The sequence below is a fragment of the Equus caballus genome, chromosome 6 (assembly GCF_041296265.1).
Source record: "Equus caballus isolate H_3958 breed thoroughbred chromosome 6, TB-T2T, whole genome shotgun sequence".
Classification (NCBI taxonomy): domain Eukaryota; kingdom Metazoa; phylum Chordata; class Mammalia; order Perissodactyla; family Equidae; genus Equus; species Equus caballus.
This window is the reverse complement of record NC_091689.1, coordinates 13,204,211-13,219,865: the sequence shown is the minus strand read 5'-3', so window position 1 is coordinate 13,219,865 and position 15,655 is coordinate 13,204,211. Positions and strand designations below refer to the sequence as shown.

At 34.1% G+C, this 15,655-nt stretch overlaps 1 protein-coding gene across 3 annotated transcripts in view; it reads left to right on the top strand.

Annotated features, from left to right (window-relative positions):
- CUL3 (cullin 3) overlaps positions 1-15,655 on the top strand; it is a 91,228-nt gene that overhangs the window by 53,685 nt on the left and 21,888 nt on the right. For all 3 annotated transcript variants that reach the window (XM_023642432.2, XM_070270515.1, XM_023642433.2), the window contains 7 exons: positions 3,604-3,764; positions 4,765-4,879; positions 6,776-7,004; positions 10,912-11,057; positions 11,801-11,977; positions 13,556-13,726; positions 14,309-14,416. In XM_023642432.2, the coding sequence (XP_023498200.1) occupies positions 3,604-3,764; positions 4,765-4,879; positions 6,776-7,004; positions 10,912-11,057; positions 11,801-11,977; positions 13,556-13,726; positions 14,309-14,416 (1,107 nt within the window). The remainder of the gene's footprint in view (positions 1-3,603; positions 3,765-4,764; positions 4,880-6,775; positions 7,005-10,911; positions 11,058-11,800; positions 11,978-13,555; positions 13,727-14,308; positions 14,417-15,655) is intronic.

Sequence of the window (15,655 nt, the reverse complement as noted above, 5' to 3'; positions counted from 1 at the left end):
AATAGTGAAATCTATCTTGATCCTTAGTATATGTTATTTATTTATTTATTTTTGCTTGAGGAAGATTGTCCCTGAGCTAACGTCTGTGCCAGTCTTGCTCTGCTTTGTGAAATGTGGGATGCTGCCACAGCATGGCTTGATGTCTGGTGTGTAGGTCCATGCCTGGAATCCGAACCCATGAAGCCCAGGCTGCCAAAGTGGAGTGCAGGAACTTAACACTTTGTCACTGGGCTGGCCCCAGTATATGTTAATTTTTGATCAGAGTGTTAAGCTTCATAGGAAATCATATTTGAGTTTTAGAGATTATCTTTACTAGCCCTTTTTGTTAACCAGGACCAGGGTGGATAAATGACTTACTCAAAATCACACAGCCAGTTAATGGTAGAGCCAGAGATCATACAAAGAATTCGTAACTCCACACCTAGTGTTTTCATATTCAAAAATTTACTGTAACTGATACATCTGTTTTAGAAAACAGTTTGTCAGTATCCATATTACCCATTACTTCCACTTCTAGAAATCTGTCCAAGGAAAATGAAAGGATATGTCCACAAATAGATTGTACCCAAATGTGCATAGCAACATGACTCATAGTAGACAAAAATTAGAAATGGCCCAAAATATTCATCACTTGATGAATAAACTAAATGTGACATATCCATACAATGGAATACTATTCACTACTAAAAAGGAATGAAATACTGATACATGTTACAACATTAATGAACTGTAGCAACTTTATGCTTAGTAAAAAATCAAACACAAAAGATTACATTTTGTGTGATTCCAATTATATGAAACATCCAGAAAAGGAAATGTATAGAAAGAGAAAGCAGAGGTGCTCGGAGTGGGGATTGACTGCAAATGAGCTTGAGGGGTTTTCCTTAGGGTGACGGAAATATTCTAGAACTGGATCGTGGCAATGGTTACACACCTATAGAAATTTACTGTAAATTATTGAACTGTGCTCTTAAAATGAGTGAATTTTATGGCATATAAATTACACTGCAGTAAAGCTGAATAAAGGGGGAATATTAAAAAAATTTCACTGTTACGTTTAATTTACTCCCAAGATTACAATGTTTATACCTTTTGTTCTGTAATTCTTATAGGTAGTATCCTTTCACCAAAAATAATGAAACTTGACCTAATTCTTTGACATTTCTCTTAGCCTAAGTTAAGAAATTTGATTTCTTAAGAAAGAGATCAGTGTCTTAGTAGATATATGTTAAACTTGCTAATATCATATATATTCCCTACAGGATTTGTTTAATGTCCCGTAGGCATATTACAGTTGAAACTTACAGGACTTGCCAGAATTTACCAGTACTTTTTGTTCTAGCTGCGACACAGGCTGAATGATGAGAGTTCTCTCACTGCTATTCGACTACTTTCCAGAATATCTTCTCTCCTCTGCTTTTACCATTTGAGCTTTGTGCTGAGAGTCAGTGGTATTTGTTTTCAAACCTGTTTACACCAGTTGTACTTCTTATTGTCACGTAATTTAATATTGTGTAAATCAGTAAAATGGTGTGAAAAGCAATAGAATTTGTTCTTTGGCAAACTAGATTTACGTTTTGTAAAGACTTGATAGAGGCAAATCACTAAATATGGGTTTGAATTAGGAGTGGATAATTTAAAAGCCCAGAGTGGTAGTTGTAAAAATCTAGGATTTTACATTTAGATTGCTTCACAAATGTCTCTATTTTATGCTCCATCTTAATGAAACTAAAAGTAGATGTGTTCAACAATTGGTTAGGTGTGAGTGTATATGAAAGACAACGTTGAACTCTAATCACAAGACTCTGGTTCAAAGAAAAAGTCTTTATCTCAGTGGACATTTATATGTTTTAAATTAAAATGTTTAAGATGCAAGAGTGTGTATATGTTTACTAGTTTCTCTCTTTTACCACTTGTCTTCCACTAACCAATCAGTTACTGGTTTGCATTGCATTGAGTAAGAGCCATTCTGTATATGGTACTTTTCTATATCACAGAAATTTGTATTCCAAACCGCATAAATAAAATTTATAAGTAATTAATTTGTGTAATAATTGGAGTGATTATTTTCATTATTTTCTCATTGCTTTTTAAATTATTAGGTTCATGCTAGTTTTTATTGAATGCATCTTGTTTTATGCTAAAAAGTAAGCCAGAATCAGGATGGTAGGAGCAGGGAAGGTTGGGTCTGAAGGTCATGAGACTGAAGAGTGGCTTCAATACCTATGAAACAGTGAGAGCCATCGAAGAGGAGGCATGTGGTCAGGGGAAGCTTGGGATTTAAGACCTTAAGGATACAAGTGTGAACTCCAAGAACTTACCAGAGAAGTCATCAAGGAAAATTTTGAACTCACTAAACTTGATGTCAGAATTTTGAAAAGTGTGAGTTTGTGCTGAGATTATATAGAATGTAGAAATGTGAGCACTGCAGACGCTAATAAAAGAGCGACCTCCCTTGTAGCTGTTAAGTATGTACCATTGTGTGAGAGGAATGGAAAAAGGTTGAAAGAATGAAGTCATATGAAGAGAGTGCTACTCATGGAGACTTTAGTTAAAATTGGTTGGCAGGTTGATCCATACGATTTTAGTTGCATTGCTAATACGGTAAAACTTCTGTTCTTGTTCACTTTGTAGCTTTGTCTGGTGTTGCTTGTAATGACAGTGTTCCTTTTAAAAGTTTAAAGATCAGAGTCTGCAGGGGTTCATAACTGTTTGGGGATTACAGATGTCTTTAAGAATCTGGTGAAAGCTATGGGGTCTGTTTCCAAAGTACTTAATGTACAAACAAACACACAATAATTTTATAATTTTAGGAAGTTCACAGACCCACCAAAGCCCAGAGAGATCCTGGCTAAGAACGAAAAGGAATTTTATTACTAATTCTTTTGTGAATTAAAAACAGTGGTTTTATTTCAGTGTATTTTGGTATAAATATGGGTTTTCAAATAATGCACAAAATAGAACTTTTATAGCCAGTAATTCTGGATTATCTGTGCTCTGTAAAGTGAGACACTTGTAACCATATTGGTAACAATTTGAATTGACGGTAACTAGAGGTGTTTTAATTATGTAATACTTAAAGCTGCTCTACTGTAAGCATTAGAGCTTTCTAATATTTACCAGTAAGCAGTCAACTTAGGTTAATATGGATCTGTATTTCATTCACTTCTCAATTTTACTTAAAAGAATATTGTCTTTAAGTACAGTATTTAAGAAAAATAAGAACCATATTTGGGTATGCTGTGTCTTTGGTGTGAAGGGAAAACTATCTGCCTTTCTTCTCTGCTTTTTACTTACTTGCCTCTCCTGGGTATAGTGCTTTCCACCCCCCCACTCCTCTCCTTTCTTAGGATAAATGGGCGCCCACCTATAGCCATTGTTTGTTTCACTAACTATTGTAAATTTTAAGAACTTAGTAACTTATATATATCTTGGGAAGGACAAGAAAATTCTCTGTTGCTTAAAATATTTTGAAATGTTTCTCACCTGAAAGATTGACTTCTTTTTGGAATTTTGTTTCCTTTATTATTGTAGCTCACAATGATTATTTTTATCTTTGCAAGAGTTGTACTCATGTTTATATGATTTTGTTTTTAACTGCAGGACCGTGTATATGTACAACAAAATAATGTGGAGAATGTGTACAATTTGGGATTAATTATTTTTCGAGATCAAGTTGTACGTTATGGGTGTATTAGGGATCATCTACGACAAACGCTATTGGATATGATCGCAAGAGAGCGGAAAGGAGAAGTTGTAGACCGGTATAATCATCTTTTTACTCTTCGGGTTTTGGTTTTTAGTGGTTCTATCTTGAGAACCAATTTGGTGTCATAATTTTATTAAAATAAATGTCCAGAACATTATGAAAATCCTCAAAAACTTTATATCACAGTTAACAAAGTTACCTAGATTTTAACTTAAAAACACAATCTGTTTTTAGAATAGACTATCCTAAGCTTTTATTTAATATACTTTTTAAAAACGTCAGCCATTTGTCTTCCCTTTTGATTTTTCATTTATTATAATTTTATGCTGGCGTTTTGTTCTTTTTTTGCTGTGTGATAATATTTTTTATTTCGTCTCTTCATCTTTTTCTTTAAGGGCTTTTGGCTAGCCTTCATTTTTAACATATTTGAAGAAAAATGTTGGACATAGTCCAAAATGACTAAAATACCCCTTCTAGTGAGTCATACTCCCTCCACGTTTCAAAGATGATTTCAGTGCCATTTTTTGTGACGCTGCAGCTAGAGTGGCTTGAAACATGCAAGATGACTGCTTTCCTCTGTATTCAAAGCAGCTAATAGATCAAGACTTGTACGTTTCTTTTTATTGCATCTTTGGTGCTTGGTCAGGATTGCCCAAAAGCCATCTAGTACAAAAAAAGATTGCTTAGGAGTAGCTGTGTGTTGTACCCACGTCAAGCAGTAGAGCCTCATTCTCTCCTCTCAGCTTCCTGATAAATGATGTTTTTATTCTCTCTGTGTTTTTAAATACATGGAAATATTTAGATATCTTAAACATATTTTCTTAAAAATTTTAAAGTTATAACAGCATGAGAACAACTTGAGATAAATAGCTGTGCAGACAAGATATGCATTCCAGTTATAATTACTCTAAATCCTTTGTTATAAATGAGTTGCTTATGGGAGATTGGTCACTGATAAAAAAATGTTCTGCAAGTCTTTCCAGCTATTTTTATTGTATTTTTTACATGAATCTTTATTATAATTTGATTATTAAGTGGTTTAACTTCTTTGACAGAGGCGCCATAAGAAATGCTTGCCAGATGTTAATGATTTTAGGTCTTGAAGGACGATCAGTCTATGAAGAAGATTTTGAGGCTCCTTTTTTGGAAATGTCTGCAGAATTTTTTCAGGTAATCAGTGAAGATATAAATAAATACTCTTTTAAAGTTATTGAATATAGTTACTAATTTGAACTTTTTGACCTTTTTTTTTTTTTTAACTGAGGCCCTCTGGGGATGAGGGTGCATAAAATACCCTTCAGCACACCTGCCCCACATTCTTGCATTTTAGTAAAGAAACTCATTGAAAACAAATGGAAGAGTTTGGACCTATACACATGATCTTTTAAATTATATGTTATAAGACATAGAAACGTAAAAATAACCTTAACAGTTTATTATATTTATATGTTACAGATTATTTACCATGACTGCATAGGCATTGCATCATCAGTGAAGTCTCACTATTGAGGCTTTTGGTAATATAAGTTACTAGTAAAATAAATATAGAAATATGTATGATCCCATAGTGCATATATGTTTTAAAAGCTGTTGAGTAGGAAATTATAGTCAATAAGTACAATTGATACAAATTTGCAGCAGTATATACAACCCCAAACCAACTAAATTGCTAAAAGTGAAGCTAAACTAGGACTAACTTGTAATGAAATGCTAATAACTGAGTACCATGACAGATGTCAGACAGTATTTATAAAGTAATGATAACCAGGCATCCTCCCTGAAAGTCTCAGCTGGCTGAGCCAATTACAGGAGGAGGTTTGCAGTGTTGCCAAAACAGAATTATTTGGACATTGAAAGTTTTTACTCCAGTAATATGCCTTTTAAAAAATGAATACAGAATTATAACAACTCCTAATAATTCAGTAGGTCATTCATAACAGCCATTGGATGTATATAAAAATGGAACTTGGTCAATTTTGGTTTAATTTACACGTAAAGAAGCAAAGAACGGACTTGCTGCTTTTTTCTTTTTTAAATTTCTTGCCCATCAGGAAGCCCTTCGTGGCTTGCACTGCTGAGCCTAGACCATGCTTTACGAACTATGAGTTTTATAATCTATGAAACAGTCTTTATTTCTAATAATACAGCAGCTCATTCTAAATATTTTGACCTTTGCATTTGTTTTGATTTCCTTCATTATGGTATATAAATACCAATAGAAGATTAATTGTCAAGATTCCAAAGTGTGCTGCAGTGACATATGTAGATGTGTGTATAACATGTTAAAACATACTGTTTTTAATAGTGAGTGGAGAGATGGGCTCACCAAGATTTTTGTTTGGTATGTTAATGTCTGTTCTTAGAAACTCGATTATTTTCAAGGATTAAAACTACTTTTGTTAAGAAAGTGGAAAGTGTTATTAAATGTTGTACGTAGTTTATATCAACATGTCTTGTATTATGTAATTCTTAGATATATTGGTTAATCCGACCATCAAACAGGTTAAAATCATTTGGGTTAGCATTTATAGTTAAGTGGAGCTTCTGTAAGGCTGGTGTTAGCAGACAAGATTAATAGTTATTGAGAAGCTCTATTCCTCAAACTGCAGTATGTGTATTCCTTTGAGACTGGGAGTGGGGTGACAGGAGGACTTTGGTGACTAGCAGTATGTCACCAAAATGTATGATAAATGTGATGAATTTTTCTAGGCATAATTTTACATTAAAACAAAGAAGAATTTCCCACTCTCCCTTGGGGTCAGATTCTTCATCCTTATTTTTGACCCTCACTAGCATGGGCTTATTACTTTTTCTGCTATTTGGAGTACATTGGTGAAGTTTGAAAGACACTGCTTAAGGATAATGTACTAATTTAGTCTTAGGTAAGTAATACTTTAAAGGATATAATTCAGACCGTATGAATGTGTAATAAGAAACTATATAAAATATTTTTAGTGCTTATGATATTTCATTTGGTTTATGATAAACACTATAGAAACCCAGTTAAAAGCAGAAACACACTTTGCTTCTATGTTTAGAAAAAAAAATCATGCTTCTTATTTGCAGATGGAAAGCCAGAAATTTTTAGCAGAAAACAGTGCTTCAGTATATATAAAGAAAGTAGAAGCTAGAATTAATGAAGAAATAGAACGGGTGATGCACTGCCTTGACAAATCAACTGAAGAGCCAATTGTAAAGGTGGTTGAGAGGGAACTCATTTCCAAGCACATGAAAACTATAGTAGAAATGGAGAATTCTGGGCTAGTCCATATGTTGAAAAATGGAAAAACAGAAGGTAAGTGTTAGCAATTGAAAAATAATTAACTCCTTATAAATTCTACCATGTTCCCAGTAATTTTTTTATTTTCCTAAAATTAAAATAAGATTATGAATGTCAGTTTTCAAGAAGTTGTGGTGTGTGTGGTTAGTTTTATCACTCTTGTTACCTTGATAGGATTTAATGGTAAAGCTTATTAATGACTGTTTTAATATGTCTAGTGAATTGAGTGGCTTTTTTCCCCTGTGTTTCATCTTAAGTCTCCCCACTTTGTGCTTTTCTTAACCCACAAGATAAGTCTAATATTGGTGAAGCCAGTGAGCTCCTCATCTATATTCCAGTACTTTGTTTTTATGTACCAGAGGGTTTGGACTCTCTCCATGCCATACTTGCTGTAGTTTTTGTGATTCTTTTAAGATCTGAAGTTCAATCTTAAAATTTTTGTAGGTTTTCTTTGGGAGTTAGTTGTGATAAGGGTGCTGAAAATGTTTGTCTTCCGTGTCGACGTATTTAGATAAATTAATAGGCTGGTTTTGGGAACTCAGAAGTTATAGACTGAAAAGAAAGGAGAATTGCATAAAAGTAAGAGTAACGTTTTTGAGATAACTCTAGCGTTTACTCTTTTTGGCTATTTACCTTTATTTTCCTGAAAATGATGTTTTGTGACGAGTACCCTAGAAGAAATAAGTAAAAGAATAAGTCGTGTTGTCTTCATTCTTATTTTCTGAAGTTTTGCTTTAAAACTATGACTGCATAAATTGCTGATATTGTATTAAAAAATAAATAAACATGGTACTCTTGCTATTCTCCTGCTCCTTAGATGATGTCTTAGCAATATTTTAACCAGTCAACTACTTATAAAAGAAATACATATTGCCTGTTGGAGTCATGACCTAACTAGAGAATGAAAAAAAATTTTAAGTGAATAATTTAAAAGAGAGGAAGGAGGATGTAAGAGAAGGGAAAAGAAAGATAGTGGGAAGAGACGTTGTCCATGCTTCCTTTAGTGGAATCCTTGCTTTGTGTTTTGAAATGTTTATTTCTATATGTGTGATAAGTTTCTGAAAAGTTGTATGTAAGTTTGTTTTTATTAAACCAGAGAAAGTTACTTTTAAAATACCCTCCCGGTAAGCCTTTTTTGTAAAAGCAAAAAACAAAACAAAAACCATTTTTAAGTATGTTTGTCAGGTTTTCTAAAATAAGCTACCCCTGGATGTCTAAGGTGTAAGTCAGGGGTTGGCAAACGTTTTTTAGTAAAGGGCCAGGTAACAAATACTTTAGGTGTGTGTGGACCATACAGTGAACTGTTCATCTCTGCTATAATAGAACGTAGGCATAGACAGTTAGACAAATGAATAAGCTTCGCTACGTTCCTGTAAAACTTTATTTGATTTTATCTGGAGATTAGGGACTTTATTTGATTAATCTGGAGATTAGGGGCTAGGAAATGTTTGATGGAGAGGTTGGGCATGCCTCAAGTGTAGTATCCTTTAACCTGCATGGAGACTTGTGCTAAAGGCATTAAGTATGCCTAACTCAGGGCAGGTGCTTAATAAGTACATAAATGAGAATATCAGCATAGCTACTTACCATGGTTCTCTATTTAGTACTCAGTGTTTTCAGCAAGTAAGCAGCCGTTTGTGATTCTCAATTAAATTTTGAAATCCTGGCTTCAGTTTTCCTGACTTTCCACTAGAAACCTAATTGTGAAATGTCTTAATTGTGCTAGGCCCTGCTCTTGAGCAGTATGATGAGAATATGTCAGAGTCACAACTTCACCATTATAAAGCCAAATGTCTCATAAATCAGAAAGTGAAAAACAGTTTTCCCACCATGAATGGAGGATGAATTGGATTGATTATTAGATGCAGATAGCACTATGAAATTAAGTTCAAATGGTATCTCATTTTATTGTTTATTAAGTATGTACAGAAATAATATTTAATTTTTGAATGCCAAATATTTGTCATTTTCTCTTTCGCATTCATCACTACACCATACATTTATAAACAGTGAGTTAAATATAGTGAAACTAGTAATTTACATACAGTTAAATATACAACATATAATTACGCAAAATTGTGATAACGTAGAAACAAAACAGACAAGTTGGGTACCATTTTGTTAGAGGCATATTAAGTATATGACAAATTTACTGTAGTATATGTCCATAAGTTGTGGTTGCATTTGTAATACCTGTTTTTAACATGGGAAATTTGGTTTTAATTTATGCTGAACATGAGAAACTATAAGATTTGCTGCGGGAAGATTACTTTGGACATATATTACTGATGAAAACTTATTTTTTAACACAATTTGCTTTTGAAAGTCACTGAAACATATTAGAAGCCCCTTTTGTGAAACTTTCTTCTAAGTATTTTTTTAAATACATACTTTAGTTTTAAGATGTAAATTGCTTTTATATAAATATAGACCCAAGTAGGAAAATTATATAGCCTGTCTGCCACATCTGGCCCACCACCAGTTTGGTTGGAAAAAAATCAAAAGAAGAAGAATATTTCATTACACATGAAAATTATATAAATTTTAGATTTCAGTGTTCATAAATAAAATTTTATTGGAACACAGTCATGCCCATTTATTTATGTATTATCTATGGCTTTTTTTCTTGCTATAATGGCAAAATTGAGTAGTTGCAACAGAGACCATATGGCCCACAGTCTAAAGTATTTACTATTTGGTGCTTTACTGAAAAAAATTTCCCGGCCCCTGGTGTAGAAACTGCTGTTATAGCTACATTTTCAAAAGTTCTTGATTATAAAACTTTTTATATCATTGTAAAGTTCTGACAGTATAGTCTCCCACTAAGTTCTTATTTCAGAGAAACACTAGACATACGGAAAAGCAATTTTAACTCCACATTTTAATCTTGTAAAAAATGATATAGAAAATGGATAGAGTCTAGAGTTTTCATTCTAAATAAAAACAATGTAGTGAGATAAACCAATTTTTAAAGTACATATATTAGCATTGGATATCACCTGGGAAATACTAGGGATTGCTCTGAGGAAAATATTAAGAATAGGAATTTCTGCTACTAATTTTATATAAGCCTTACCATGATGTGTAAAGAAATAAATCCTAGTATATTTTATTTGTTGTCATTTGAACTTTAGAGATAGACATGCATAAAAATAACTGTTAAGACTTTGAATCATTTTTAAATTCCTTATTACGTTGACTACCAATTATAATAATTAAAGTTACTCTTTTTTTAAAAAGATTGGCACCTGAGCCAACAACTGTTGCCAATCTTCTTTTTTTTTTTCTGCTTTTTTCCCCCCTCCCCAAATCCCCCCAGCACATAGTTGTGTAATTTTAGTTGTGGGTCCTCCTAGTTGTGGCATGTGGGACGCCGCCTCAGCATGGCCTGATGAGTGGCGCCATGTCTGCACCCAGGATCCGAACTGGCGAAACCCTGGGCCGCCGGAGCAGAGCGCGTGATCTTAACCACTTGGCCACGGGGCCGGCTCCCTGAAGTTACTCTTTTGATAGACATTTTGTAGTATTACTAGGTTCTCACTTAGAGTTATGTAGGATAAATTATGTAGGAACTCAAAACTGCAGTTTTTATTTTTTGTGGCTTTGTTATGCTATTTGGACATCTTCTCTTCTGTGTAAACTAACATTTGCTAAGATGTTTTATTGATGCTTTCAAAGCATGCTTTCAAACACATCTGAAAGCTGTGTTTCATAAATTGCAACAACAGCTTTAACCTAGCCTATTAATTTGTTCTTTTTTTCTATTTTGCTGGGGGTTTTTTAAGTAGTTTTTCATGTGGTCAGCAAATTGTGGTAATGGAGAAATAAGCTGTTTTAAGCATCACAAATTAGCATGAACAAAGATTCATAGTTTTTCCTTAATCTTTAATGTGGCTGATTTGTGTGTTCTTTCTGATTGCAGACCTTGCTTGCATGTACAAGTTGTTTAGTCGTGTGCCAAATGGTTTGAAAACAATGTGTGAGTGTATGAGTTCCTACTTGAGGGAGCAAGGTAAAGCCCTTGTTTCTGAGGAAGGAGAAGGAAAGAATCCTGTTGACTATATCCAGGTAAGTAAATACAGAAGATTCTCTTTAAGTTTATGATAATTTTGACAAGTGCTAAGAAGCTCACTTTTACTAAGCTGTGTATTACATATTTTTGACTTAATTGTCCCAATGGTAAATTAATATGTGTATTTACCTGAACTATTTTAGAATTTTGCAAAGTATGTATATCACAGAGCCACACTCAGTTGCTTCTTTTTCATTTATTAACTTGTCTAGTGAAGACCTTGTTTAAATAGTTTCAAGAATGAAAGTTATTCTTTGTACTTTTTTGTATGGCGTAGTGTTCATATACTGTGGTGTGTTAGAAAAAATAACTTTTTCTAGTTTAGTGTTTTAGTTAAATACTTTTTGTTTCAAAATGTTTTGCTTTCAAGCAATACTACAAATAAATTATGCTCTTAAGTTTCTCATGTTTTAATATAAATAATCAGCTTTTTGGTATGTTTTTAAAGCTAATTTTCTCAGGCTCAAGACAGAGGAGGGTGGGAAGAAACAGTGAGGTTCTTTGGCTCATCTTCAATAGAGTAATACATAAATGGAAGATAGAATACTTCTGTCATCACTGACATTTTTAATACAGGCTTAGATAGAGGCATGTAAATAATAAAAAAGAATCTGTAAGTTTAACACTGAATGTGCACATTTATTACCAGCAAAGTTAAGGTAAATATACATGGTCGTAAGTATTGTTTATAGAAAAATTATTATAATGTATCCTCAATGTCTTTGTTTTTCTTTGGAAGGGCTTATTGGATCTGAAGAGTAGGTTTGATCGCTTCCTCCAGGAATCATTCAATAATGACCGGCTCTTTAAACAAACTATTGCGGGTGACTTTGAGTATTTTCTCAACCTCAACTCCAGGTCCCCTGAATACCTCTCATTATTTATTGATGATAAGCTGAAAAAGGGAGTCAAAGGGGTAAGTATTAATGCATTTAAAACTACGTTAAATTTTATTTGTAGTTATAAAATTGTATATAAAAGTAGGAAAATATAAAATTAGGGGATTTTGTAGGTATAAAACAAAGCATAGCCCTTTGCCGTGCTTTAATGTGTGCTGTGATCTTTGAAAAGGATTGTTTAAGGTATTTGAAATGTTCAAAAGTACTTTGACATTTCACTTAATGTGTAGTTGGCATCAAAAACAACCAACCACGCAGTCCTTAGATTGTGAGGGTTAGCTATGCTAGAGAGATAATAAGGAACTAGAAAACAACTATCCATAGCACAGAATGTTACTTGCTCTCTTCTAGTTCTGGGGGTTATATATCAAACAGTACTCAGGATGCCAAGAATTTGAAGGCTGTCAGAAAATAGTTTGAAAGCGTATGTTGAAGCTCACTTTCAACCTTTTATTGCATATGGGATCCTAGAAGTTCACCACAGCATGGAAAATCAAGCTAGGCATATTGTGATCACACACAAATTGTTCTTTTTTACTTCATCTTGGAATTTGTGAGACAAAAGGGAAAAGCAACAAATGGCCACAGGTTTCACGGGTAGCTCTAACAAAGAAACAAGGGGAAGATCACGAAGGGCGCAGAAAAGGCGCATCCGTTCAGTCTTCTATGCTTTAATATAAGTTAAATACAACCTGCCACAATATCATCCTGCCCTTATTTAAAAGATAAGGGCAAGGGGCCTTCTTACTATTTGAGTTATAACAAGTTATCACCTTTCTGTTTGCACAATTTAGATTTTGAATGAGCTTATGTGAAAATATCTGTATTTCAGCTCTATAAATTTCTGCCTAAATATTATGCAGAGGCATCGTAAAATATCCTTTTTTGTGATTATAATCTCGTTTTAGTGGCTGGACCTTGAGGGTATTATGCTAAGCAAAATAAGACAGATAAGAAAGGTAAATACCGTATGATTTCACTCATGTGGAAGATAAAGAAAACAAATACACACACATAAATACAGAGAACAGATTGGTGGTTACCAGAGAGGAAAGGGGTTGATGGAAGGTAAAGGGGCATATTTGTATGGTGACAGATGGCAACTAGACTTTTGGTGATGAGTACAATGTAGTCTATTGAGAAGTTAAAATGTAATGATATTCATGTGAAATTTATATGATGTTATAAACCAGTGTGACGTCAATTAAAAAAATATGTAAAGCACTTAGCACAGCGCTCAGTAAATGGTAGCTTTCAAAAACCAGAAGAAATAAAACTTCATTTCATCTGCTCTCAGCCATCCATTAATGCAGCCGTCTATCACTTTGTGCCTCGGTTTCAGTGGAGCCCCCTAGGGAGCGAAAGTCCACTCCAGCCCCTGCTTGGTGCTGCACTCGATAAGGATGTACAAGTTAGGCTGCTCTATGAAGTAGGAAGGACTTCCTCAAACTGGGTCCCTCCTTCTGACGCATCTCAACCAGATAGTTATGTTTGTTGTCAGACAGTATCGTTTTTCACTGTAGATGAACTGTGGTGCTGTTTTTCCAGAACTAAAGTTTTACAATTGTTAAATTGCCTTTTAATTGATTTTGCAGCTAACAGAACAAGAAGTAGAAACAATATTGGATAAAGCAATGGTCCTTTTTAGATTTATGCAGGAAAAAGATGTATTTGAACGTTATTATAAACAACACTTGGCACGGAGACTTCTCACGAATAAAAGTGTTTCTGATGACTCCGAAAAAAATATGATATCCAAGTTAAAGGTAACGTATATAAGATGGAGTGGAGTGCACCTAACTAATGTTTATCACGTGATTGAACACCAACAGCATGTACTGGGAAAATTTAACTGATGTGAAATATCTAGTTCCATAAATGAATAAAGTTAGAATTTTTTTGAGTAGGCTGTGCTTACGTCTTTTCAAGTTCTGGAATATACAGTTTGCTGACATTTCTCTGAGTGTGACAGGATACAATCATGGAGACTGCGGGAGGCTTAGTACAAGGGAGACAATAAGAGAATAGTGCTGTGTCGTTCTGTTTCAGAGTGTGGACCGTAGACTGCCTGTACCCAGATCAGCGGAGGGCTTCTTACAAACACAGAGTTCTGGTGCCTGCCTTGGGTGAAGTGTATTGGAATCTCTGAAAGAGTCTGGGACTTTGTGTTTTAAAATGAAGTCCTTGGCTTATTCTTAGACACTACAGTTTGGTACCCACAGGCATGGAGCAGCTATTGCAAGGATTTAGAAAGGATGGCAGTAACATAGAAGAGTTTATTTCTTTGGATGTTTTCTCATAGAGAAATTCATCATTCATTTGTGTATATTTGTATTTTTCTTCCACAGACTGAATGTGGATGTCAGTTCACATCAAAACTGGAAGGAATGTTTAGGGATATGAGCATCTCAAACACAACTATGGATGAATTCAGGCAGCATCTTCAGGCTACTGGGGTAAGATTCTCCATTAATTTCTACTTTCAAATATGTATTCACATGAAGTCTTTTGTAGTGAACATTTTCATCGATGTATCAGATAACTGGTTTCCTTAAGTGTCCTTAGTGACAACATACATGTTATCTGTGAGAGCTTTAAAAACTATTTTCCCCCATATAACCTTTAAACTATTAGTGTTAAAATATTGTTTTCTTACTCTTCTAAAACTTGGTTTATCCTCCCTGCTTGAAGGAATGTGCTGAAAATTTAGTAAATGGAATGTTCTGCTGTTAGAACCATTATAGATTGTGGAAAGAATACTGGGCTTAGGCAGGCTTATGGAGTTTTAGTACCCTTTCACTTTACCCCAGGATTGTGCTATCTTGCAATCATTACCTGAGCTTCCTATACCCCTGTAATCTCATTCCCATCTGTAAGATCATGAAGGGGTCTGACATCCTCGGGGTTGGTGAGGAGTGAACTGAGTATAGAACACTGACACTAGTGTATTATAAATATGGTTTTGTATTGTGACTCCGAGAAGGCAGTGAGCTGCAACTTGCACAGCTTCAGAGTTCTGTGAAGTTCAGAATTTTGTTCTCCCCCTCCCTCCCCCTTTTTTTTTTAACTATTTTTCAACTTTATCTCAATTGTAAGTTTAGAGAAGTTCGATTTTTTTCTTTAAAAGTTTTCTCTCTGAAGTGACCATATACCACATTTTAACTAAGACATGTTACAACCATTAAAAAATTTTAGGATCTTTCCTTCGATATTTAAATATGGGATCATCACTTCTACTTGTCCCACAGTATCATCACAAACAAATATGTGAAAATACTTAATTCTTTAGAAATAGACATTTATATATATTAAGGCATTCTGACTCGGACTTCTGGTCCCTCTCTGTTGTAATTAGTTGTGTGATTTGTCTCATAATGTTTACAGTGGAGAAGGACAGAGAACAGGAAAGATATGTCTGTCTGTAATCAGTAGAAATTTGAGTGGGCAGAAACTGAATAATGCGATTATCCTAGAAAGCTTTTTTCTTTTTTAGATTGTTTAGGGATTTGCACTTCATTCTGTCTGATACGTTAATATGATTATATTTTCATGTGAGATAATGTTTTTTCTTCCACTCATCTTACACATATTGAAAGCTATAGGGAAATTACCTGGCTTGAATAAATCCTGCGTTGAAACCATTTGTAAGAGAATGTTCCTGGAGGGGTTCAGCACCCTTACTATTTTCTTAAGTG